The sequence below is a fragment of the Moschus berezovskii genome, chromosome 24, assembly GCF_049115385.1.
Source record: "Moschus berezovskii isolate FMDL1 chromosome 24, NW_MosBer_1.0, whole genome shotgun sequence".
Classification (NCBI taxonomy): domain Eukaryota; kingdom Metazoa; phylum Chordata; class Mammalia; order Artiodactyla; family Moschidae; genus Moschus; species Moschus berezovskii.
The window spans coordinates 45,109,760-45,133,766 of record NC_142483.1 but is presented as its reverse complement, the minus strand read 5'-3'; the positions used below and the strand labels follow the sequence as shown (position 1 = coordinate 45,133,766).

The following is a 24,007-nucleotide window of genomic DNA, read 5'->3' as shown; positions in this document are numbered from 1 at the left end:
TGCTGGCTAACTTTCCAGATTAGAGACCCTATGGACAGTCACACCATCCTGGACAGGAAATTTCTGCCAAGCTTTTGTCACATGAACACGGTCAGCAGAAGAGGCCCTGCCAAGTCATGAGGCAAAAGACCAAGCCATGCAATGCTCCAAGGGCACTGGGTGGTTTGTCCACAGGATGAGTACTAGTCACTGTTCCCCTGGGAACTCTGCTGGTGTAGACAGAGCCCTGCTCCCTGGCCCAGGCTGAGCTTGAACCTCTCCGGGCATCCCTGGGACACTTGCTGGGACTCTTGGAGGCTAGATAGAGTGAGGCTAAGGAGCTCCTGCAAAGTCAGGGCTAGGGGCCTGGCCACAACTCTGCCTGAGAGGCCAGCACCCCTAACCATGACAATGAGGTCTTTGTCAAGGCCATGCATGAGGGATCCTGGAGAGTGTACACTGGTCATCCCCCCAACACTGTGGAGCTCACGGCCCCTGCCCTCTGCCACGCTTGGCCATGCCCTTGGCACCAGCTGACCCCACCTGAGGCCTGACCTCCAGGCCCTCAGTGTCCTGGGGGCCTCACCCAGTCCTGGTTTCTGGGGACAGAGTCACAGACTGTGCAGTTGAGCAGACCTGCAGACAGGCTGGCGCACTCCCACAGCATGCAGGGAGGGAAACTGAGGGCAAGAGAGGTAGGGTCCTGGCAGTGTCAGAGGGTCATTGGCCAGAGGATCAAGGCTGGATCTCAGGCCTTTATTCTCCAGCCCAGAGAACTGGGGTTTCTTGGTATCCTCAGGCTGGGGCAAGGTGTTTCAGAGCCTCCAATTCCCACCTCCTGCCCAGCATGATCACGTCAGTAGGTAGGAGTCACTCCACTCCTGGGAGGGCCAAGAGGCTGCCCACTGTCCCACCAGAGCATCGCCCAGCCCTATTCCAACTGGGGAGGCTCTTTGCCCAAAGTCTCCCTGGCCCCAGACTGCCCCCCACGGCCCAGATCCAGTTCTAACCCCTCTCTGATCAGAGTCCAGGCTGGTCCTCAATGCACCCCGAAGCCCCGGTGGCCCTAGATTGTGCCCAAAGACACCAGGCCTTCGAGTCCCACTCAGCCCGGCTTGTTCCTATCTCAGCCAAGGCAGGGATCCTTCAGGCTCTGGCTGGGAACTAGGCATATTACTCTGCAGCTGACAGTAGAACCAAATTCTTGAATCCCAAAGAGTTAAAAATACCAAGATGTCTTGAGAGGTAAAGGAAGTTCTTAAAAGAAAAAATATGTGTCAAAATCTAAGTTAAATTTATATGGGGTTTGAAAGCACTGGGCATATTCTTCTAAGAACTCTGCCAAGGGTCCTTAGCGCTTCTAAGGGAGGCAGGCCGGTCTTTTATGGAGTGAAGGCGTACTGGTGCCAGGCGACAATGGCTCAGCAAGGTGCTTAGAGGGTGTGGTCAAGCGTATTTGCTCAGGCTCAAAAGGAAAATCGGTTATTCCCAGTAAGGATGTTTTTCAGCTTGCAGGTGAAGCCCCAGGGGTCAGAAGGGCTAGGAGGGAAGGCAGAAGGTTGCGGCAGAAGGGCTGGTCCAAGGGGGCCGAACGGTGGCCGAGCGCCTCCTGGCGGTGAGATAGTGACAGGAACTGCAGAGAACGGCGAGGGGCTCGGGACTCCATCTTTGGCCAGGAGATAGGGCGGCGGCGGAGGGAAGGAGTTTCGGGAGCCGACGTCTTTCAGTGCAGCTGTAGGAGCGGGTGAAGGGGCGGCCTTCTGTGCAAGTGTGCTGGCCGCAGCACACTGGGTGCTGCGAGCAGCACCCTGCACGGCCCCGCGCTGAGATCTGGCTCCCTCTCCCGGCTTCTGGAGAGGAGCTGGCGACGTTGCGGGTGCGTCTGTCTTCAGCTGGGGGTAGGTGATTTCTCCAGTTACCTCGTTTATCCAGAAAAATGTATCTAGAGTTTTCTTCCCGTGTCCAAATTGACTCTTTGACATAGCTACAAAGGAGAAAATGGAGACCACACAGGAGCGTCCTCAGTCTTCCATACTGAGGACGGAGGGCTCCACCTACAGCATCAAAGGGAACCATTAGCCACTGGGCTTCTATAAACCACCTGTGCTAGCCCTCTGTTGTCCAGTATGCTCCAGAAATCTTCCCAGGACCAAGAACAGACCTACCTGGCGGCTCCAATGAATTCTAGGACATTTTTTTTTCGGTACCGGTGGGTCTTATGGGGTCTGAATCCCCAGACCAGGAATTGAACTCCTGCCTAGCAGTGAAAGCACAGAGCCCTAACCACTGGACCACAGGGACTTTCCTGGGTTCTTTTGTTTCTTAACTATCTTTTCAAATTTTAACGAAGTATACTAAAAAGTATACTTTGGGGGCTCTCCTGCTGTTAAGAATCCACCTGCCAATTCAGGGGACACAGGTTCAATCCTTGGTCCTGGAAGATCCCATATGCTATGGGGCAACTAAACCTGCAAACCACAACTACTGAGCTTGTGCTTTGCACCAGGAGAGGTCACGGCAACGAGAAGCCCATGCACTGCAATGAAGAGTAGCCCCCAGTCACCGCAACTAGAGAAAGCCCACAGCAATGAAGACCCAGTGCAGTCAAAAATAAGTAAAAATATATCTTTTCTTAAAAAAAAGTATACTTTACATCTTTATCTAGTTCAGATATACTTGTGTGTGTGTGTGTGAATGAATGCATGTGCTTGTGTGTGAATGAATACTAACAGTTTCATGAAATGTCAATGGTTGTGTGCCATGGTCTCTGATATTTTCTATTCAATTGCATTCTCCCATAATCTTTAAGAAAATGCTCGTTGCCATTCCTAAAACTCATTTTATAAAGGAAGCAACAATGATTAAAGAATGATAGCTTCAAAAACTCTGTCTTAGATTAACAGGAGAATGGAGAATGCTGGACCTTTTACAAAAGACGCCAAAAAAAATAAAAAATCACTCTTACAAATTTTACAAACACATGACCATGTGTAGCCAGTGGAAAGGCTCCCTAAAGATGTCCTTGCCCTAATCCTTGGAACCTGTGAATATGTTTTATTATATGGCCAAGGGAACTTTGCAGGTGTAATTAAAATTATGGACCTAAATCTAGGGCATACTATCTTGTATCACCTGGGTGCCCCAACCTAATCACTTGGGCTCTGAAAAATAGAGAACTTTTTCTTACTGAGGTCAGAGAGAGAGAACAGAAGTAGAAGACAGACTAAGTATGAGAAGGAGTCTACTGCCATTGCTGGCTTGATGATGGCAGGGACCAAGTGAAGACCAGGAGAAGGAAATCAACTCTGTCAACAAAATGAATGAGCCTAGAAGTGGATTTTCCTCAGAGTCTCCAGGTAAGAGCCAAGGATAGACAAAACCCTGATGGCAGTCTTGTGAGACCCTAAGCAGAGGAACAAGCAACACTTGCCAGTCTCAGGCTCTGAGAGACAGTAAAGGGCTCTTGTTCCAAGCAGCTAAATTTGTGGTCATTTGTTACTGCAGCAACAAACTCCCACACCATGGGAACACTTTGCCAGGAACACTGCAAGAGAGAGGCTTCAAAGCTGATTCTTTTTGAGCTCAGGGTAAGCCTGCCTTGGTGTGGGCCTCTTGGCCAGTCTGGGGACTCCTCTTACTTTCCTTCTGTCAATATTGATAATTGCTTCACTTCTGTTAGAATGGACAGGGACTGTCACCCCTGCGAAACATCAAGTTACACTACCTAGAACGTCAACGAGCTTTCAAGATTCTGACACCTACATCCTATATGAAGCTCTGATTTGCCCTCAGGCAGAGAGGGCTTCTCCAGCTTCCCCAGTGGTCCACAAGGCCATGGAGAAGTCAGCGCACTGGGCAGGATTCCCAGAATCGGTGTTGCTTGTAGCAAGGACACACAGTGGGTTGAACAGGTAGGGGCTGGCCAGGAGCTAGGGGACGAAAAAGGTGTGAAGGATTTGAAGCTCACCTGTCAGAAGGTGCTGGAGGGAGGAGTCTGTGGAGGGAGCTTCAGAGAGAAGGGGCCGTAGAAGACTGGGGGCTCCTAGCAACCTGATTATTGTGTAAAGTGCTTCCCACCCTATCCCAGCCCGGATTCTACCTGGTAACCTCAACTCTTTCCAGCAAAGCCATACACCTCCTCCGGTCCCCTCTGTCATAGCACCTGAAACCCCAGCCTAGAGGTGTCCCTGACACCTGCCCTTCCCTTTCCCACAGTTGCCAACCTGTGCCAGTTCCATGGCATGGCTCCACAAAGCAGCATCTGCTTTCTCTAGGCTATAAGCCTATAGACAAGGGGGCATGTCCTCCCCTGGCAGGGTTAGTTCATGTTTAGCAGTGTGGATGCTAGGTTAGAAATTTCTCACAGATCCACTCCCTACTCAGCTGGGTGTGGCTCACCCTTGGACCCAAACTCTCTCCATGGCCTCAGCTTCCTGAGAACTAGGCCTGGTCTCCATGGTATCTTGACTGCCGGAGCAACACATCATTTTGTTTCAAGCAGGACGCATTTCTTCCTTCCTTTCCATACATCAGGAATTAACAAGTGCTGTCTTTAAATATCTTTTGGCTGAATATAATTTTCAAGGACCAGGGACTTCCTGGCAGTCCAGTGGTTAAGATGCTGAGCTCCCAATATCGGGGGCATGGGTTTGATCCCTGCTCAGGAAACGAAGATCCCACATGCCCTATGAAGGAGAAAAAAAATTTCAAGGACCAAATTATGTCAGAATCAGACACTCTTTTTTGTATATGTGCATGTCTAAACTTTTCCTCTTTCCTTGCAGAGAAGAATAATTAGCTATCTGTCTAAAGTCAATTCCCTCTTATTTTTTCCTGTTACACTTTATCTCTTTTCCTGCTCCTGAATATGTGAAGGATTTACTCATCAATAAATGCATTCGGATGTTATATATATACTCTATGAACATTTAGGTTGGATGAAGCCAAAATTGTCTAAATAAGAAAAAGGAAAGAAATGTTACTAAAGTATTTCTATTTAGAAACATTAGAAAGTACACTTGGGAGTTTCCGGGCTGGTGGACACATAGAAATGCTGGCACATCGGTCACTCAGATGGGGCATGGATGCTACCCTGTGAGTCTCTTCCATCTGCCTGTTTCTGGGTTATATCCTATAATAAACCAGTAATCTAGGGTGGAAAAAAAGTATATTTACCTAGTAGCCTTTGTAACTATTATGAGATAATAAGACATCAATTTAAAAGAAAATCTGGCATGATTCAGTCTTCGTTAATTTATCATTTAAAAACATGTTAACACAATATTTTGGTTTGTCTAAGACCAAAATTAAATTTCTCATGATTCAAACTTCCTATATTTCTTATACTGGTTTCATTAGTTAAATACGTTTCCATTATATTCCACTCTATAACTTAGTGGAAAGTAGGCCTCATCCAATCCATTGAAGACTTGAAGGGAAAAAACAAAACTCTCATGACGGTGTTCAGCCTGGAATATCAGTCTTCTCATGACTTTGGCCTCCAACTTAGACTGGAACTACAGTACCAGCTCTCCTGAGTCTGGACTTCTCAGCCTCCATAATAATGTAAGCCAATTCCTTATAATAACACACACAGACACAGACACACACACACACACACACGCTCCATTTCTCTGGATAACCCTAATATAGTCTTTTTAAGTGACTACATTAGTAGAGGTTCCTTGTCACCAAACTATTCTGCTAACTCTCAGTCCTTTCAGCATACATTTAAACCCTATTGTTAGCAATTCCCTTGCTTAGATCTAGTTTTCTTTTTTTTCAAAAAGATTTACAAAATGTTCGTATTTTTAAAGACTGCAGAAATAAATTCATCCCTAAAAATAAAGACCGCTCCTCAAAATTAAATTTCCCAGAAATTAAAGTTCACAGGACTAAAACAATTGCCCTTGCCCAGGCACATTAACCGGCAGAAGCAGAGAGGTACATATTTACACTGGTAGCAAAGGTACTTTCCTCCGCAAATTGCCTTGGAGGGTCCAACAGTGACAGCACAGGGTGAGCACTATGATTGACTGAAGACCCTGCTGTCATAAAGGCCAGCTGCTGGCGCCAGAGAATAAAAGGAGATGGCCGTGGGGCAGGGAGGGGATGACCAGACTTCAGCCACTCCTCCTTCTCCTGGTCCTTTCCTTTGAAGTCCTCCTTCCCTCAAACCCACTGAACATGGCCTTGGAACCCACATAGCATTCCAGCACCAGGCCCGAAGTCGTCTCACTGCCCCTCAATCGGAACCACCTTTATCACCCAGCGTCTAACCACTGAATAGCTGCTCAGATCTTGAAACCGACTGCAACCTAGAAGGTAAGGGCTTTCAGATTTCACCAGGAAGGATGGTCACGTCATACCTCCTAAAAGAAACAGAACTTACAAAAGCATAGGAAACAGCCTTTGGCAAACAAGGCTGTCAGTTATTTAGACCAGGAGTGGACTTGGACACATTGGACTGAAGGTCTGATCAAACCTAAAAATGAATTTTGGACAGTTTAGGAGACCTCTCTTGTTCCTGGAAAAGCTTCTGAAAAGCTGTACCCCCACGGGGTATGGGGTTAGTTCATTGAAGCCCAGGGACCATGGGGGTTCCTTGCTGTGTGAGGGGTGGATCCCTCCATTGTCCACTGATGGAGAACTCACTGAGGTTTTCTCTCCCCTCCTGTAGATGTCTAGAAGTCAGGTGGGGTCAAAGAACAGGCCTCTACCCACATTTATGTGGGTAAATGAAGTCACAGCACAAGTCACCTACCCCACGTGGAAGACAGATCCTCCAGCACTGTCTCCCACTTGTCTACTGACCCTGACATGTGAACCCCCATCTGGATGTGGGGCTGGGGATGTGGTTCCCCTCTGTCCCAGAGGCCCACCTACTGTCCCTACACAGACTTGTGGTCCAGTAGCACCCCCTGCTGCTTCCTCTCCAAGAAAAGGTGGCCCAAAGAGCCCTGGCTACTCTCCAGGTGCTGACCAGGTGCCTGTTACTCTCAACAGACCTCCATCGCTGCCAGATACAGGCCCTCCTCCGCTTTGCAGGCCATCCACACCACCCCCTCAGCCACTGCCCGCTACGTTCCCCTCCCCACAAGGCACTCTCCCAGCGCAGGGGCTTTCCTACTTTCATGGTTTGTCCCTGAAGCTGACATCCTTCAGCCCCGAGAAGGTCATCTTCCAGGTGGTTAGCCTTACTCACAGGATGCTACACAGGATCCTCAGAGGCCTCCAGCCTGACACAAATCATGACCTGGTTTGATCTTTAAAATTTCTCAAAATCTAATTTTGAAGGCTTTCTTCAATTCTTTTTATCGCTATATATACATATAGTTATTTTAGATAATTAAAAAAATACTATCCAGTGTGTCAGTCTTTGTGCTGCTATGTGTTTTCTGTTTCAAAAATATATACATATGATTATTAGGAAAATGATGACGATATACACTGAAAAAAAGGCTGGGACCTACAGTCTTTCATTTCAGTGGTCCTATAAAGAGCTAAGCCTTCTACTATTGAAAATGAAAGGAATCCAAAACATAGGGAACATTCAGTGGTCTCTGCCACACCAACTGCATATGGAATCTTTCAGAGAGTTACAAACAAAAACACAAGGGAGGATAAACAACAGAAATATAAAGCAATCAAAACCAAAAGATAAAATGGCAGTCCTCAACCTTCATAGATCAGTAACTATCCTAAATTTTAGGTGAATTCAATTCACCAACCAAAAGCCACGGTGGCTAGATGGATTAAAAGAGAAGATCCCATTATATGGTGCTCCCAAGAAACCCAGCTCGAGAGACAAATGTAGGCTCACTGTGAAAGGATGGAATACTCCGAGCAAACGGCAGCCAAAAGAATAAGTGTGGCCCTACTCATATCAGACAAATAGACTTCAAACCATAAAAGGTTAACAAGAGACAAATATAATGATAAAAGGATGATTCATCAAAAAGGCACGACATGTATTAATATATAGGAACATAACATGGAAACACCAAAAAATATGAAACAATTAATAATATAATTGTTTAAAGGGAGGAAAGGAGAAATTGATAGCAACACAGTAATTGCAAGGGACTTATACACCTCACTTACATCAATGGATAGATACTTCAGACAGAAAATCAACAGGGAAACATTGGCCTTAAGTGAAACATGGAACCAAATAGACCTAAAACTATATATAAAACATTCCATCCAAAAGCTGCAGAATACATTCTTCTCAAGTGCATACGGAACATTCTCAAGAACAGACCATGTGTTAGGACACAAAAAGTTACTCAGTAAACTTAAGAAAACTAAAATCACATCAGATATCATATTCAATGGTGAAAAACTGAGAATTATCCCTCTAAGATCAGGAATCAGACAAGGGCCTACTCTCACTATTCTTATGCAACATGGCATCCATTGGAAGTCCTAGCCAGGGCAATTAGGCAAGGAAAAGAAGGAAAAGGCACTCAAATTGAAAAGAAGCAAGTAAAACTTTCACTATTTGCTGATACCATGATTTTGTATATAGAAAATGCTAAAGACTCCATACACACACAAAAAAACCTACTAAAAAAATAAACAAATACAAGGTCTTCCCTGGCAGTCCAGTGGTTAAGAATCCACCTGCCAATGCAAGGGACACGGGTTCAATCCCTGGTCTGGGAAGATTCCACATGCCGAGGGGCAACTAAGCCTGTATGCCACAGCTACTGAAGCCTGCTAGCTCTAGAGACCCTGATCTGCAACAAGGGAAGCCACCACAGTGCAAAGCCCACATAACATAATAGCGAGTAACCCACACTCGGCACAACTAGAAAAAGCCTACGTGCGGCAACAGACCCAGCGCAGCCATAAATAAATAAAGCATTTTTTAAAAATACAGTAAAGTTGCAAGGTACAAATTAACATATAAAAATCTGTTGCATTTTTGTACAGTAACAATGAACCAGCAAAAAGACACATTAAGAAAGCAATTTCATTTACAATCACAACAAAAAAATAAAATATCCCTAAGAATAAATTTAACCAAGGAGTAAAAAACTGTAAGATCCTGTTGAAAGAAATTGAAGACACAAATGGAAAAATATTTCATGCTCATTGATTGGAAGAAGTAACATTGTTAAAATGTCCATATCACCTAAGGAAATCTACAGATTCAGTGCAATCCCTATCAAAATCCCAATGATATTTTTCACAGAGGTAGAACTAAAAAATCCTAAAATCTGTATGAAACCGCAAAAGATCCAGATAGCCAAAGCAGTCCTGAGAAAAAAGAACAAAGATGCAGGTGTCACAGTCGCTGATGTCAGATTTTACTACAAGGCTAGTAATCAAAATAGCATGGTATTGGCAGAAAAATAGATGCTTCAGACTCTTCACTTCCACTGCAAGGAGTGCAGGTTTATCTCTGGTCAGGGAAGTTCTGCACACTGCGAGGTGCAGTCAAAAAGAGAAAAAAATGCGTTAGAGACAATGTAGGAAAGAAAGAATCTCATATATTGTTCATGGGAAAGTAAGTTGGTGCTGCCACTATGGAAAACAATATGGCAATTCCTCAGTATATTATTAGAATTACCATATGATCCAGTTCTTCTGCTTCTGAGGACTTATCCAAAGAATATGGAAATATAATTTTGAAAAGATAAAATGCACCCTATGTTCATTGCCACAGCATACACAATAAGCAAGATGTGGAAACAACTAAGTACCCATCAACACAAGGATGTGTTGTATATAAAGATGTGGATAAAGGATAAAGATGTGGTGTATATATATATACAACGGAAATATTATTCAGACAGAAAAAGATGAAATCTTGCCATCTGTGACAGAAATGGACTGTGACTTTAAGGGTTTTACACTAAGTGAAATAAGTCAGATGGAGAAAAACAAAATACAATTTTATTCATACATGGAATATGAAAAACAAGAATAAAAACAGATACAAAGAACAAGTTGGTGGTTATCAGAGGGTAAGGGTGAAAAGGGTAAAAGGGATCAATTGTACGGTGGATCAAAACTAGACTTTTGGTGGTGAGCACGCCGTAGTGTATACAAAAGTAGAATTACAGTGCTGTACACAGGAAACTTATGCTATAAACCAATGTTGACTCAATTAAAAAACAATGTTCCCATGAATGAATGAATGAGCAAATGAATGATTACTCCAACTGCTGTGACCAATGATAAGTGAAAAGTCACCCTAGGACTGAAGCTTCATAGTGTGTGAGCGAGACATGTGAAGACAGGAAAACACCAACTGTTACTGGACGATGGATTACTCTAGTACTAGCGACCAAGGCTTACCAGTTGGAACATTCTTCTACAATCCAACTCAGACAGGTAAAATCATAGTAATAAGACTTTCTACTTACCTGAAATAACTCCTTCTGATGATATTGCAGCCACCGAGCTTGCTCTCAGGACTCCAACTAGACTTTCTTTATTTTTTGGAAGAAAATTCTTATTTATTTTTAAAACCAAACCACTAGGAAAATATATCACAGTCTTAAAACAGCAAATGGACAATATTATCAAGTAATAAGCTGGTAAAAAGCCAAGGTCCTTATCAAAATGATAAGGTGCCAGAACTGGGACAAGAATGACGCATGTAGCAAAGGCCCTGGCAAAAGTGGTATTTGGTAACAAAGAGCAGTCCCTTTATCTCTCTAAAGGAGCTAAAGCTCACTCCTAAATTGCTTACTTTTCTTCCCTTGACTTTTGTGTTGCCAGGGGATTGTCTCAGTAAAGCTGTTATTTCAGGGGGCAAAGTAAGCAACACTGGGTTTAGGCTTTCATTCTGTTTCATGAAAACCAGATTTTTCCAAAGCCCGTACTTCACAACCCTCTTAATTAAGCAGCTAACAATTCCTCTTTCACTGTTCATTCCTGAATATGAGCATATAACAATGTCAAAATCCCATTTCCCTTCAAGCGTGAGTGTCACTGTAAGATTGTCTTGTCGCTTGGCTGATTTTGCTGCTGGCAGCCCCAGGGCTCACCATGGTTGCCAGTGAAAGGGAACACTTGCTTCCCTTACCAGTGTGATACCACTTCTTACATTTTTGCAGGGTCTCCAGGCTGAAAGATGTAGTGTGAAAATTTTAAGAAATATACAGCCACATCTTGATGGTCAGAAATGAGTATCTGCAGGGACCCTGTCAAAGTTTTTATCCAAACTGCCTCTCCCAACTTTACATCTTAAATTAATGTCATGCCCTTGTCTATAAAACCAAGCAAAACAAAATCCCTAGAAGCCCCCTGTCTTTTTCTAAATTAGTGACTGCATGGGTTTTATTAATTTGGGGGAAAAGTTGTAGTGATCCTTCTGGTAAACAGCAGGTGGCAACAAATAGAAACACCTTGTCTCATACTCCACTAGACCATAAGCAGGTTAGATGAACCTGCCAGCCTCTTGGTATCTGTGCAGTAAGAGAATCTGGGCCCTGGTTTGGTACAAGGGAAACTCCCTATGGCCAAGAGAAGCACTTGCCACATAAAATTCAGGCTCCCAAAAAACCTCCTGAGCTATCTATGACCCAAATTTTAGCACCGTTGTTTTTCCATTTCACTTTCTAGGACTGAAACACAAAGGAACCAGAGTTCAGAGCAAAGAAACACAAGCCTTAGACTTGGTGCCATCCATAATTTCCTCATTCATCAACTTTCCTTAAAAGACCCAAATCCCCATTCCTCTTTTTAAATAGATTCCTGCCCTCACCCCTGATGGCCACTAGCAGACAGCTATTTCCCAATGGATGAGAGATTCCTTCATCTTCATGGTCATGGTTGGGATGAGGTTCACATGGTCATCCACACACCTGGTCATGCAGGTCTCCAGCCGCCGCTTCACCTGAAGCTCCTTCAGTTCAGTCACTCAGTCATTTCCGACTCTTTGCGACCCCATGAATCACAGCACGCCAGGCCTCCCTGTCCATCACCAACTCCCGGAGTTCACTCAAACTCATGTCCATCGAGTCGGTGATGCCATCCAGCCATCTCATTCTCTGTCGTCCCTGTCTCCTCCCACCCCCAATCCTTCCTAGCATCAGACTCTTTTCCAGTGAGTCAACTCTTCGCATGAGGTGGCCAAAGTATTGGAGTTTCAGCTTTAGCATCTGTCCCTCCAATGAACACCCAGAATTGATCTCCTTTAGAATGAACTGGTTGGATCTCCTTGCAGTCCAAGGGACTCTCAAGAGTCTTCTCCAACACCACAGTTCAAAAGCATCAATTCTTCGGCGCTTAACTTTCTTCACAGTTCAACTCTCACATCCATCCATGATCACTGGAAAAACCATAGCCTTGACTAGATGGACCTTTGTTGGCAAAGTAATGTCTATGCTTTTTAATATACTATCAAGGTTGGTCATAACGTTCCTTCCAAGGAGTAAGCATCTTTTAATTTCATGGCTGCAATCAGCATCCGCAGTGATTTTGGAGCCCAAAAAAATAAAGTCTGACACTGTTTCCACTGTTTCTCCATCTATTTCCCATGAAGTGATGGGACCAGATGCCATGATCTTCGTTTTCTGAATGTTGAGCTTCAAGCCAACCTTTTCACTCTCCTCTTTCACTTTCATCAAGAGGCTTTTGAGTTCCTCTTCACTCTCTGCCATAAGGGTGGTGTCATCTGCATATCTGAGGTTATTGATATTTCTCCCGGCAATCTTGATTCCAGCTTGTGCTTCTTCCAGCCCAGCGTTCCTCATGATGTACCCTGCATAGAAGTTAAATAAGCAGGGTGACAATATACAACCTTGACGTACTCCTTTTCCTATTTGGAACCAGTCTGTTGTTCCGTGTCCAGTTCTAACTGTTCCTTCCTGACCTGCATACAGGTTTCTCAAGAGGCAGGTCAGGTGGTCTGGTATTCCCATCTCTTTCAGAATTTTCCACAGTTGATTGTGATACACACAGTCAAAGGCTTTGGCATAGTCAATGAAGCAGAAAGAGATGCTCTTCTGGAACTCTCTTGCTTTCCCCATGATCCAGTGGATGTTGGCAATTTGATCTCTGGTGCCTCTGCCTTTTCTAAAACCTGCTTGAACATCTGGAAGTTCACGGTTCACATATCGCTGAAGCCTGGCTTGGAGAATTTTGAGCATGACTTTACTAGCATGTGAGATGAGTGCAACTGTGTGGTACTTTGAGCATTCTTTGGCACTGCGTTTCTTTGAACGGAATGAAAACTGACCTTTTACTGTCCTGTGGCCACTGCTGCGTGTTCCAAATTTGCTGGCATATTGAGTGCAGCACTTTCACAGCATCATCTCTCAGGATTTGAAATAGCTCAATTGGAATTCCATCACCTCCACTAGCTTTGTTCGTAGTGATACTTTCTAAGGCCCACTTGACTTCACATTCCAAGATGTCTGGCTCTAGGTCAGTGATCACACCATCGTGATTATCTTGGTCGTGAAGATCTTTTTTGTACAGTTCTTCTGTGTATTCTTGCCACCTCTTCTTAATATCTTCTGCTTCTGTTAGGTCCATACCATTTCTGTCCTTTATCGAGCCCATCTTTGCATGAAATGTTCCCTTGGAATCTCTTAATTTTCTTGAAAAGATCTCTTGTTTTTCCTGTTCTGTTGTTTTCCTCTATTTCTTTGCATTGATCGCTGAGGAAGGCTTTCTTATCTCTCCTTGCTATTCTTTGGAACTCTGCATTCAGATGCTTATATCTTTCCTTTTTTTCCTTTGCTTTTCGCTTCTCTTCTTTTCACAGCTATTTGTAAGGCCTCCCCAGACAGCCATTTTGCTTTTTTGCATTTCTTTTCCATGGGGATGGTCTTGGTCCCTGTCTCCTGGACAATGTCACGAACCTCCATCCATAGTTCATCAGGCACTCTATCTATCAGATCTAGTCCCTTAAATCTATTTCTCACTTCCACTGTATAATCATAAGGGATTTGATTTAGGTCATATCTGAATGGTCTAGTGGTTTTCCCTACTTTCTTCAATTTCAGTCTGAATTTGGCAATAAGCAGTTCATGATCTGAGTCACAGTCAGCTCCTGGTCTTGTTTTTGCTAACTGTATAGAGCTTCTCCATCTTTGATTGCAAAGAATATAATCAATCTGATTTCGGTGTTGACCATCTGGTGATGTCCATGTGTAGAGTCTTCTCTTGTGTTGTTGGAAAAGGGTGTTTGCTATGACCAGTGCATTCTCTTGGCAAAACTCTATTAGCCTTTGCCCTGCTTCATTCCGTGCTTCAAGGCCAAATTTGCCTATTACTCCAGGTGTTTCTTGACTTCCTACTTTTGCATTCCAGTCCCCTATAATGAAAAGGACATCTTTTATGGGTGTTAGTTCTAAAAGGTCTTGTAGGTCTTCATAGAACCGTTCAACTTCGGCTCCTTCAGCATTACTGGTTGGGGCATAGGCTTGGATTACTGTAATATTGAATGGTTTGCCTTGGAAACGAACAGAAACCATTCTCCTTACTCCCCACATTTATTGAATCTTTGGCCTTGTCACTGAAATGCATAGTGCACCGGGCCAGGCGGTCCTGGAACTTCTCCATCTCGCTGGTCACCAGGGCCTGGGCTTGAGCCAGAGATGCATGACAGTGCTCAACGCACTGGTGCACTTGCTACATGGACGCCTGGCTGTCTTCGCAACAGCCGGCGCTGCACCGGAACATGAGGCCCTGCATCTTCCAGATATTTTCCCTCTCCAGACTCTTCACCATGGAGTCCACTGCCTCCTGCACCCGGAGTTGCTGCAGCTCCACCATGACGACCTGCGCAGTTCCTGGCTGCGCCGGTGCCCACATGGACTCGCACACACAGACTAGACTTTCTCCTCATATATAACTTCTAGTTTTTTCTCACATGACTTTTTTCAGTTGGAGGCTAATAACAATATTGTGGTGGTTTCTGCCATACATTCACATGAATCAGCCTTAAGACATAAAAGTTCCTGCTTATGTTCACATCAGACTGCACCTTGACAGAGTAAGTTTCTCAGCTGTGGATCTGATGATAGAACATTTAACGTATATAATTAATTGTACATGGACCAAGAAGGAAAACCTGCGGATTTACCCAACAACTTTATACTTCTATATGAATAAGATTCATGTGTCCAACTATTATGTGGAAATATCGGCATGAATCTAAAAGCACATTGCTCTTGGATTGCTGATGTCAGTATTTAGTATTATTCTATATACATAATGACTCCTTGGACTGACTCTCACCAAGGGAGGATCTTCCATGGCCATTTTAAATAAGCCACAATGATATATCTGAAGGCAGTCTGTTTTCTGCTCTCATTCAAATCTTAAGTTGCAGAGGGAAAACATCCATACTTAGACCAATTTTTTCTAACTCTATTCAATATATTTATCAGATTCTTTAATTCACAACAATAGGAAGCATCTACTGAAACCACATTAATATCCTATGAATCTTAACCAGTACACCCAGATGCACACATTCTCCTTGCCTTAGCTATCTTATACAGATTTAATAGTGAAAGGCATGAACTGATGTGCTCCCAGGTCATTTGGGCAACAAAGATAGCTCAACCATGAATGTAAATGGAGGCATCCTTGCCTTTTTGCCTTCTTAATTGGCTCCAGGACTCCACTGTCTGGTTTCCCCTGTGCTCTGTTGGGGTCTTATCCAGGTCACTGCTCCATCTGAGGCAAATCTGGATTCCGTGCTGTTTTGTTAAAGTCACTGCTGCTGCCAAGTCGCTTCAGTCGTGTTCGACTCCGTGCAACCCCATAGACGGCAGCCCACGAGGCTCCCCTGTCCCTGGGATTCTCCAGGCAAGAACACTGGAGTGGGTCACCATTTCCTTCTCCAATGCATGAAAGTGAAAAGTGAAAGGGAAGTCACTCAGTCGTGTCCGACTCTTAGCAACCCCATGGACTGCAGCCTACCAGGCTCTGCCATCCATGGGATTTTCCAGGCAAGAGTACTGGAGTGGGGTGCCATTGCCTTCTCCAGTTAAAGACACAGATTTGCCTTTTTATTAATTTAGTGAACCTTGTAAAATAAATGTTCATGAAGAGGAATACTCTTAACCGTGTTCTTAATTTTAAGAAACTCTTCCTGAGACTTTCATTGAGTTCATTACAGCAGGATAAGGTCAGTCAACAGCTATTACAAGGTCCATGGGTAAAACCAACTGATGACATAATTCACACCTTTAAGTGACCAACTGTCTGCAATTTAACACAAAATTTTCTCAAGAAGTATTATCAGTCTTAAAATTTTAAGCCAAATATCCTAGGAATTTAAAAAATAATTCAGGAAAGTTGCATCATTTATTAGCTTATTATCTTTCTGCTTCAAACCTGCCCTTCTGGAGATGCTTTGTGAGAGGACTGGAATCCTGCAATCCACATCTCTGCTTTGCCTACTGGTTTCATTAGGTTCTGCAGTCAATGAGTATGAGAGAGAAGCTGCAATCCTGGAGCTTCACACTGATGATTCACATCCATGATTAATTTTGTGTGCCAGCTTGTCTAGGCCACAAACGTTTGGTCAGATGTTACTCTGTAAGGGTGTTTTTCTGGATGCGATTAACATTTAAATTGGTGGGCTGTGTGAGTAAAGCAGATTACTCTCCATAATGTGGACAGGCCTGTTCTAATCAGTTGAACGCTGGAATAAAACAAAGACTGGCCTTCCTAGGCAACAAAGAACACTCTAGCAGACTGTCTACCAACTTCACCTGCAACATCAGCTCTTTCAGCTTCTACTGCAAACAGCCTTTTGGCAGAACTGGAATATGGGCTCTCCTGGATCTCCAACCTGTCGGCCCACTCAGCGAATTTTGGATCACATGAGCCAATTTTATTCTATTTATATATATACACACACACATACCCTATTGATTCTCATTCTCTGGAGAATCCTAACACAGGAGGAAGAGGAGACTTGCTCCTTCTTGCCTTTTGTGGGCACTGCTTTCTGTTCCCAATGCTTCTTCCTTCTGCGGCAATTCCTTCTGGGAGCAGCACTAGAGTCCGGCGCAGCTGTGCTCTCCTTCTCATAGGTCTGAATTCAGTTCCACAGGGGTTCACCTGCAATGTCTACCTAACCTTTTAACAATTCAAACCACTCCTCTTGGTTCCTGCTTTGTAGCTTGCCCTGTGGAGGTGGAATCAATACAATACCACCATCACAAACTGGTTCAGATGTTGAAACTAATCACAACATATCAAAAGGTTATGAAAAAGTTTATTATTCATATAATGAGGGTCTGTGGGGACAGCAAGACAGGTATCAAAGCCAGCTGGTTTGCCTTGATAAAAGGAGTGAGTGGCTCTGGTTTTTATTGTGGTTAAGGGTGAGGATTCCAGTACAACTAAAAAGGTCAGGGTTTGCATAAACGTCATCTTGAAAGCTGAGAGGGTGTGCCTTGGATTTCTTTTCAGCTTGTCCAGATGTGAGGCAGGGCTTGAAATCCGTCAGTGGTCAAACATCCACAATGAGGCCAGATTCTATCTCAGCTCCTCCAGTTGTGGGTGGCAGCTCCTCCTCAGTTACTACCTCCATGATACCTTAGCTTTCTTTCTCTTCTTGCCTTTTTACTTAGATAGATCTAGCGAAAAATTCTCTGAAAATTTTTTGTTAAAATAACTGACATGGTTTCTGGCTCCTGACTAGAACCTGGCTGATACAAAACTTCTTTGCTCTTCTTAGCTGGCTTCTGTTCTGTTCTGTTGCTCAGTCGTGTCCGACTCTTTGCGACCCCGTGGACTGTAGCCTACCAGGTCTTAGCTGGCTTAGTATTAACTTAAAAACAAGGGTGGTTGGTGTGTAATCCTATTTACTACCCTAAAACAGAGCAATGGATGACGAACCCTCTTCCATCCACAGGATCCCAGGCTACAGCTTCTGACATCACTTGTTATTTTTACATAAAAAGGAATTAAAGGAGACATAGCTTATAGTATCCTTTTAAAATGCAGGTATTGAAGATTACATGTCAATACATGGAGAACATCCCCATTCTTTTGGCTGCTGCCTGGTTTGCCATTGTGGATGTTTCAGACCTGCTGAACCACTCCCTGACTAAGAGCCATTTGTGCTGCTCTCCATTGCTGCAGGCAAGGAACCTGAAGCCCTAAGAGAAGGAAACACCACATAAATGGCAGAGCCAGGATTTCTAAAAAATCAGGAAATGGCAGAGCCCATGCTTAAAAATACTTTTATTTTGAGATATTTTAAACACATAGTTAGAAAAGAACCCATCACATAGCCCATTAAATCAACATGCTGACCCAACTACATCAACATTTTAAAAGAAAGAAAACACAACTGAAACCTCCATGTACCCTCCCTGATTCCATCAGAAACTCCTGCTCTGGGAAGGCAGAGCATGGCTTTCACACATCATTCTAACACAGGATTTTACACTCTTCGTTTCATATAACTTGAATCACAGGAAATACATTATTGTGTAAAACAGTAACACTGGTTACCTTATGCCAACAATGCTTACATGCCCGCCACTATTCTAAGCAGTTTACATGCATTAATTCATTAACTGTCCCCCTCCCCCATCACCCTGTGAGGTTGGCACTACTATCTCATTTTACAGAAAAAGTGAAACACGAGTAAGTTTAAGTCATGTGCCCACAGATACACAGTATGTTTAACTTTACATAAATGGTGAATGTAGCTTCTGCAACTTTCTCTGCATCATTTTTGATTCCTCTATGTTGAAAGATGTAACTCTAGTTCTTTCATATTCAATTACCAAAAACAACCTGTTCTTCTGATGGGAATTTAGGTTTCTCCTAATCTTGCTATCTGCACAGTACCGCAATGAACAGTCATAGACACATTTCCTTCTTCAAATGGAGTTACTTTAGGGTTTATCCAGGAGTAGAATTCTGGGTGGCAGAATATACACAATTTTCTCAGATTTTACATATTTTGCTTGGCACAGCAGCTGTCACAATTTCCATTCCCACGGCAGTGAGTTCCCATGTACCATACACTTACCCACATAAGGGCTTCTAAAAATTAGCCAACTTCATGAGTATAGGATGGTCCACATCAATTTACATTTCCTTCACATTCTTCTCTACACTCACCTCTGTCTGGACTGACAGGTTCTGTCAGCAAGGGTGAGACCAACCACACTGAACACTTGCCTGAAACATCTCCTGATATCCACCCCTCTGTGGCGTCTCAGCCCATCTGGCTCCCACGAGCCCTAATTTCAGTTCCTCCCAGGGAGTGGGAGAATGAGGGTCAGGTTTGGAAGAAGGGGTATGTTCTCCAGGCCCAGACAGGGTGTGAGGTGAGCACAGATGGCCAACGCAGTCAATTGGGTCCCCTCTGGCTTGGAGACACCAGTGACTGGGCTCCCAAGTAGCAGGCACGCTTGTGGGCAGTCTCCAGTCAACATCTCACTCACAAACACCTTCGAGAAGTTCCAATTCTGACTTAGCTAAAATAATGAACTCAGTTCTACATTCCTTAAAAGAGGCAAATTTGTGCAAAATCTACTCTGCCCAGAAAAAAACACCCAAACCTGGCTTCTGGAGTACTCGGTCTGGCTGCAATAATGGGAATAACTTTTGGAAACCCACACAACACCCAAGAGAGCAACATACAGGCATGAGGCGAGGTGGGACCAGGGGAGAACGCTTAGAGGGACAAGGGTCAGGGAAGACTGGGACTGCAAGAGTGAAGACCTGCGCCAGATCAGACAGGAGTGTGGCGCTCCACGTGAAAGGAAACAGCACAGGGGCGTTCAGGGAAGCGTAATGAAGCTAAATTCAACGCTGATTATGCCAAAATGTTTAGTAGTTAGCTCCAAGTAGTCAGACTTTTCCTTTTAGTGACTCTGTACATACTAATATTTCTATCATAATCATATACTACTTACGTAATTATTTTAAAACTCAGGTTACCAAACAGACTGCATCAGTACAATCGCAAAATATTACAGGTTTACCTCAGTACAGAGGGATTTCTGTTGACTTTTACTTCACTCTTTACATTTTTAAAAATCTGACTTGAATGTTTAAAAATAAATATTTATCATTTTATAAAAATGGCAGTAGAAACGCCCCTACTGGGGCAGGAACTCTGTGAGGTACCAGGAGGCAAAAGGAGTAGGGGATGAAAAGATGGACAGAAAAGGGGTATTTCTGTGTTTGTAGTGTCAACTGACAGGGGATCTGCAGCTCAGGGAAGCTCTGGTCTAGAGATCGGACTCCTAACCCAGAATCTTAGCAAGTTAAGCCTCCTTTTACCCATCCCAAGAGTTGGGTAGCAGAGTCAGCCACTCTAATTTTAGATGCCAGTGTTCAGTGATTCACCCAAGATCATCCTGCCAAGAAAAGGTACAGCAAGCCAGGAACACACACCTGATGACTCTGAGGCCCTTCCCATGACCTTGGGCCCTCAACATGTGAGACTCTGAATCTGAACTACATTCTGTAATGGTTCAGATTCAGACGATAATCCTCAACTCAAAACTGTCCAAAAGTTCCCCTCTGAGGAAGCCAAGGCCCAGCAAGGACCCAAGATGCTCACGTGGTTTGGCCGTCTACTTTTCTGGGCTTCTCGCTTCCAGATGGCTCACTTCACTCTGGTTCAGGGGCTTACAGGCTGTTCCCTAAGGAGACTACCTCCTGTGAAGGCTCCTGAGTAGGAACAAGGTACCTACGTGGCTTCCTCCATGATCTCCTTCGGGTCCTTGTTCAAGTATGACCTTCTCAGTTGACACCCTCCCTGACCAGCCTATTTAAAATCCCAATCCACCTTTCAACCCTGCATTGCCTCTCACTCTGCTGATTCGTTCTGTCCACAACACGTATCATCACCCAAAATACTACATATATCTCCTTTGCTTATTGTCTGTAAAGATCCAAGATGGCAGACCTTTCTGCTCCAGTCCCCTGCTGCGTCTATGGCCCACACAACAGGGCCTGGCATATGGAAGATGCCTGATGCATTTGTTTAGCAGATGGACTGGTGCTGTCCATTCAGACCTGGGGGATGGAGCTGGCGATGGGAGAGCTTCATTCTCCAGATGATCAAGCCCAGGACCCTGTTCTCCTCCACTTGCAGCTGAGACAGCTGTCATGCCCACAGCAAATACCCAAAGTCAGCTGTGAAGATAGAAGGCACAGCCGGAACCCCCCTGGAGGTTTCTGGAGACACTAGTTCTTGCTGCTGCTGGTATTTTTCAGGTCAAGTGGACTAGACACCATTATAAGTCACACTCAAAGGCAAACTAAGGATCCAACTGGACCCTTCCCAGCAGCCACAGCCTACCTTGCCATGGACATTCTGTTGAACCACCACGAAGTGCAATGGTCTCTCCCTTCAGAGTTATAGAAGAAAATCTGGCTGGGGGGGAAACTCCAGGCCATAGTGCGAAGCCCACTCCGAGGGGCCCAAACCTCCTTCTGGAACCCAATGAGGCTCTTCCCCAGCATCTCATTTTCTAGCAGTAGGATGGAGGTGCCCTACATTTTTGAATCCTCAGGATTCTCTGCCACAAGCTTCCAAAAAAGGACTGGGCCCTCTGTGAAGGTCTGCCCCACATTCTGCACCATCAGGGGTTCTCCAGTAGGGTGACCAGGACCCCCTCTCCCCAACTGTTAGACCCCAAGTTAATCTCTAATATGGTTTTTCATATGCCGAGCCAAGTTTGAAGACCACCTGAAGGTCTTCCCACACACTCTGCACTTGAAGGGCCTCTCCCGAGTATGAAATCTCTTGTGGCTGACGAGCTGTGAGCTCTTTCTAAAAGTTTTCCCACATGTGCTACATTTGTGGCACTTTCCCCGAGTGGGTATATCCTGGAGGCCAGGGAGTTCAGATCTCTGATCACAAGTTTTCTCATCAACCTCAGGAGGATTCTCCTCACCTGATTTTAACTCATGTAACTTCACCCCGGTCTCCTGGTGGGAAGACAGCCCAGCCACGCCACTCTCAGACTGGGCCGCTCTGATGTGTTTTCTCTGATGAATGGAGAGGGTATGTTTTCCAATGAAATCTTTCCCACAGCACTGACATTTAAACGGTCTCTCTTTAGTATGGATTCTCTGATGATTAACAAGGCGATAATTTCTGTCATAAGATTTCCCACACAGGTTACATTTATAGCGCTTCTCGCCACTGTGTATTCCCTCGTGATCTAAAAGACTTCTTTTACGTGTAAAGTTTTTCCCACATTCTTGGCACCGAAAAGGTTTTGCACCGGTGAGGACTTGTGACTGAAGATTTACAGCATCTTCGCTTTCGGAGTACTCATCCAGTTTCCCCAAAGAGTGAGTCCTCTGATGTCGGGAGAGGTTAGAACTCCATCTGAAAGATTTCCCACACTCTTTGCACTTATAAGGCTTCTCTCTGGTGTGAACTCTCTGATGGATGAGGAGGAACGAATGATTGCGGAAGACTTTGCCACACTGGCTGCATTTGTAGGGCTCCTCTGTGGTGGGACTGGTCTGAGGAACTTGGAATGCTCTGTCATGACTAAACGAGGGTGTGTCCTCAGGTTTTCTTTCAGCGGCATGCTGCCTCTTATGAACAATGTAGGCCGACCTGTGAGGAAACTCTTCTGCGCATTCGTGGCATCGGTATGGTTTCTCGCCTGTGTGAATTCTCTGATGATTGATGAGAGTCTTCTTTCGAATGAAAGTTTTCCCACACTGCTGACACACGAGAGCTTTTTCCATGGTGGGGGCACTCTGGAGCTGGCTGGAATTGGAGGTCTGCCTCAACTCTTCTCTACGTTTGTCCAGGTCATAGAACTTCTCTTCCTGGTGCAGTCTCATGTGACGAGTGAAGTTGGACCTCCACCTAAATGTTTTCCTGCATTTGGGACATTTGTAGGGTTTCTCCTGGGTGTGAATCCTTTGATGTTCAAGAATGTATGATTTACAGTGGAAGGATTTCCTACACTGGCTGCAGTCAAAGAGTCTCTCCCCATTTTGGTCTCTCAAATGATGATCAAAATCTGAGTCACAGGTCAGAGCTTCTTCATCCTGAGTAGATTCAAGATATTTCTGCTTAGCATGGGTTTCCTGGTGCAGGCGGTAGACAGACATGCGACGGAAGGCTTTGTCACATAAACTGCACTTATACGGTTTCAGTCTGGTGTGAATTTTCTCATGTCGCACCCGGTTAGAGCTCCACCTGAAGGCTTTCCCACATGCCCTGCATTTAAACGGCTTCTCTTGAGTGTGGAGTCTCCGATGACATACAAGGTGGGAGCTACGACTGAAGGTCCTCCCGCAGTCGCTGCACTTATACAGTGTCCCCACCACGTGAAGTTTCTGCCCGTGTTGGTGATGGGAACTAAGGCTGAAGTCCTTCCCACGCACATCCTTGGCCTTGCCTTTCAGTCCAGCATGAATTCTCTGATGTAGGCTGAACCCACCCATCATGCGTCTGAGCCCTTTCCCATACTCCTTATAGTCATAGTGGTAGGAACTTCCCCTAAAGTGTTTGCCATAGCCATGTTTAAGGGACTGCTTTCTTCTGGGTCCTCTCAAATATGTAATATGTCTTAGATGAAGACTATTACTTCTTCCTGAATCTTCACAGTCTTTCCCTGCCCCATGGCTGGAATTGGTCTCTTCTTTCTTAATTCTCACTTGTGTGGGGTTTCCACATCGTTCCTTTAACCTGCTCTTCTGTGCAACAGATTCTCTGAGCCCTGGTCCCTCAGAAACAGTCGCTGCACCATGACATCCTGATGGCATGGCCAAGGTTACTGCTTCTTCCAAAGGTTCAGGTTTTAAGATGAACTTGTCTGTTTTCACATGGAGCTCATCTCCTAACACAAATAAAACATAAGAGAATGTACTACTCTTGGGAGTGCCCTGGTTGCCTAGTGGTTATAATTCCAGGCTTTTACTGCCATGGCCTACGTTCAATCCCTGGTAAGGAGACTAAGATCTCATAAGCCACTAGGTGTGGTTTAAAAAAAAAGTAGGGGGGAGTAAAGAATGTTCTCTTTTCCCATACTTGGAAATACAGAAAGCACCAAGGGACCAAAAAAATGTTACAAACTTAGGTGGTGAGGCT

At 44.6% G+C, this 24,007-nt stretch overlaps 2 protein-coding genes and 1 pseudogene across 5 annotated transcripts in view; all 3 read right to left on the bottom strand.

The window, feature by feature from the left end:
* Positions 1-425: 425 nt before the first annotated feature.
* LOC148774046 (uncharacterized protein C3orf86-like) lies at positions 426-1,961 on the bottom strand. The gene has a single exon (XM_088831988.1). The coding sequence runs from the start codon at positions 1,959-1,961 to the stop codon at positions 1,446-1,448; it is 516 nt and encodes a 171-aa protein (XP_088688114.1). The 3' UTR covers positions 426-1,445.
* Positions 1,962-11,682: 9,721 nt separating this feature from the next.
* Positions 11,683-17,977, bottom strand: LOC148774045 (TIM double twin CX3C motif protein pseudogene; annotated as a pseudogene).
* Positions 17,978-18,094: 117 nt separating this feature from the next.
* ZNF445 (zinc finger protein 445) overlaps positions 18,095-24,007 on the bottom strand; it is a 32,623-nt gene continuing 26,710 nt past the window's right edge. For 3 of the 4 annotated variants that reach the window (XM_055414486.2, XM_055414487.2, XM_088831987.1), the window contains one exon: positions 18,095-23,756. In XM_055414486.2, coding sequence (XP_055270461.1) covers positions 21,586-23,756 — 2,171 coding nt within the window. In that variant the 3' untranslated portion in view covers positions 18,095-21,585. The remainder of the gene's footprint in view (positions 23,757-24,007) is intronic. The other variant, XM_055414488.2, reaches the window with a different exon arrangement.

Bases quoted from the DNA above. Each gene is read 5' to 3' on its own strand.
- LOC148774046 (XM_088831988.1), bottom strand. From the start codon at position 1,961: ATGTCAAAGAGTCAATTTGGACACGGGAAGAAAACTCTAGATACATTT.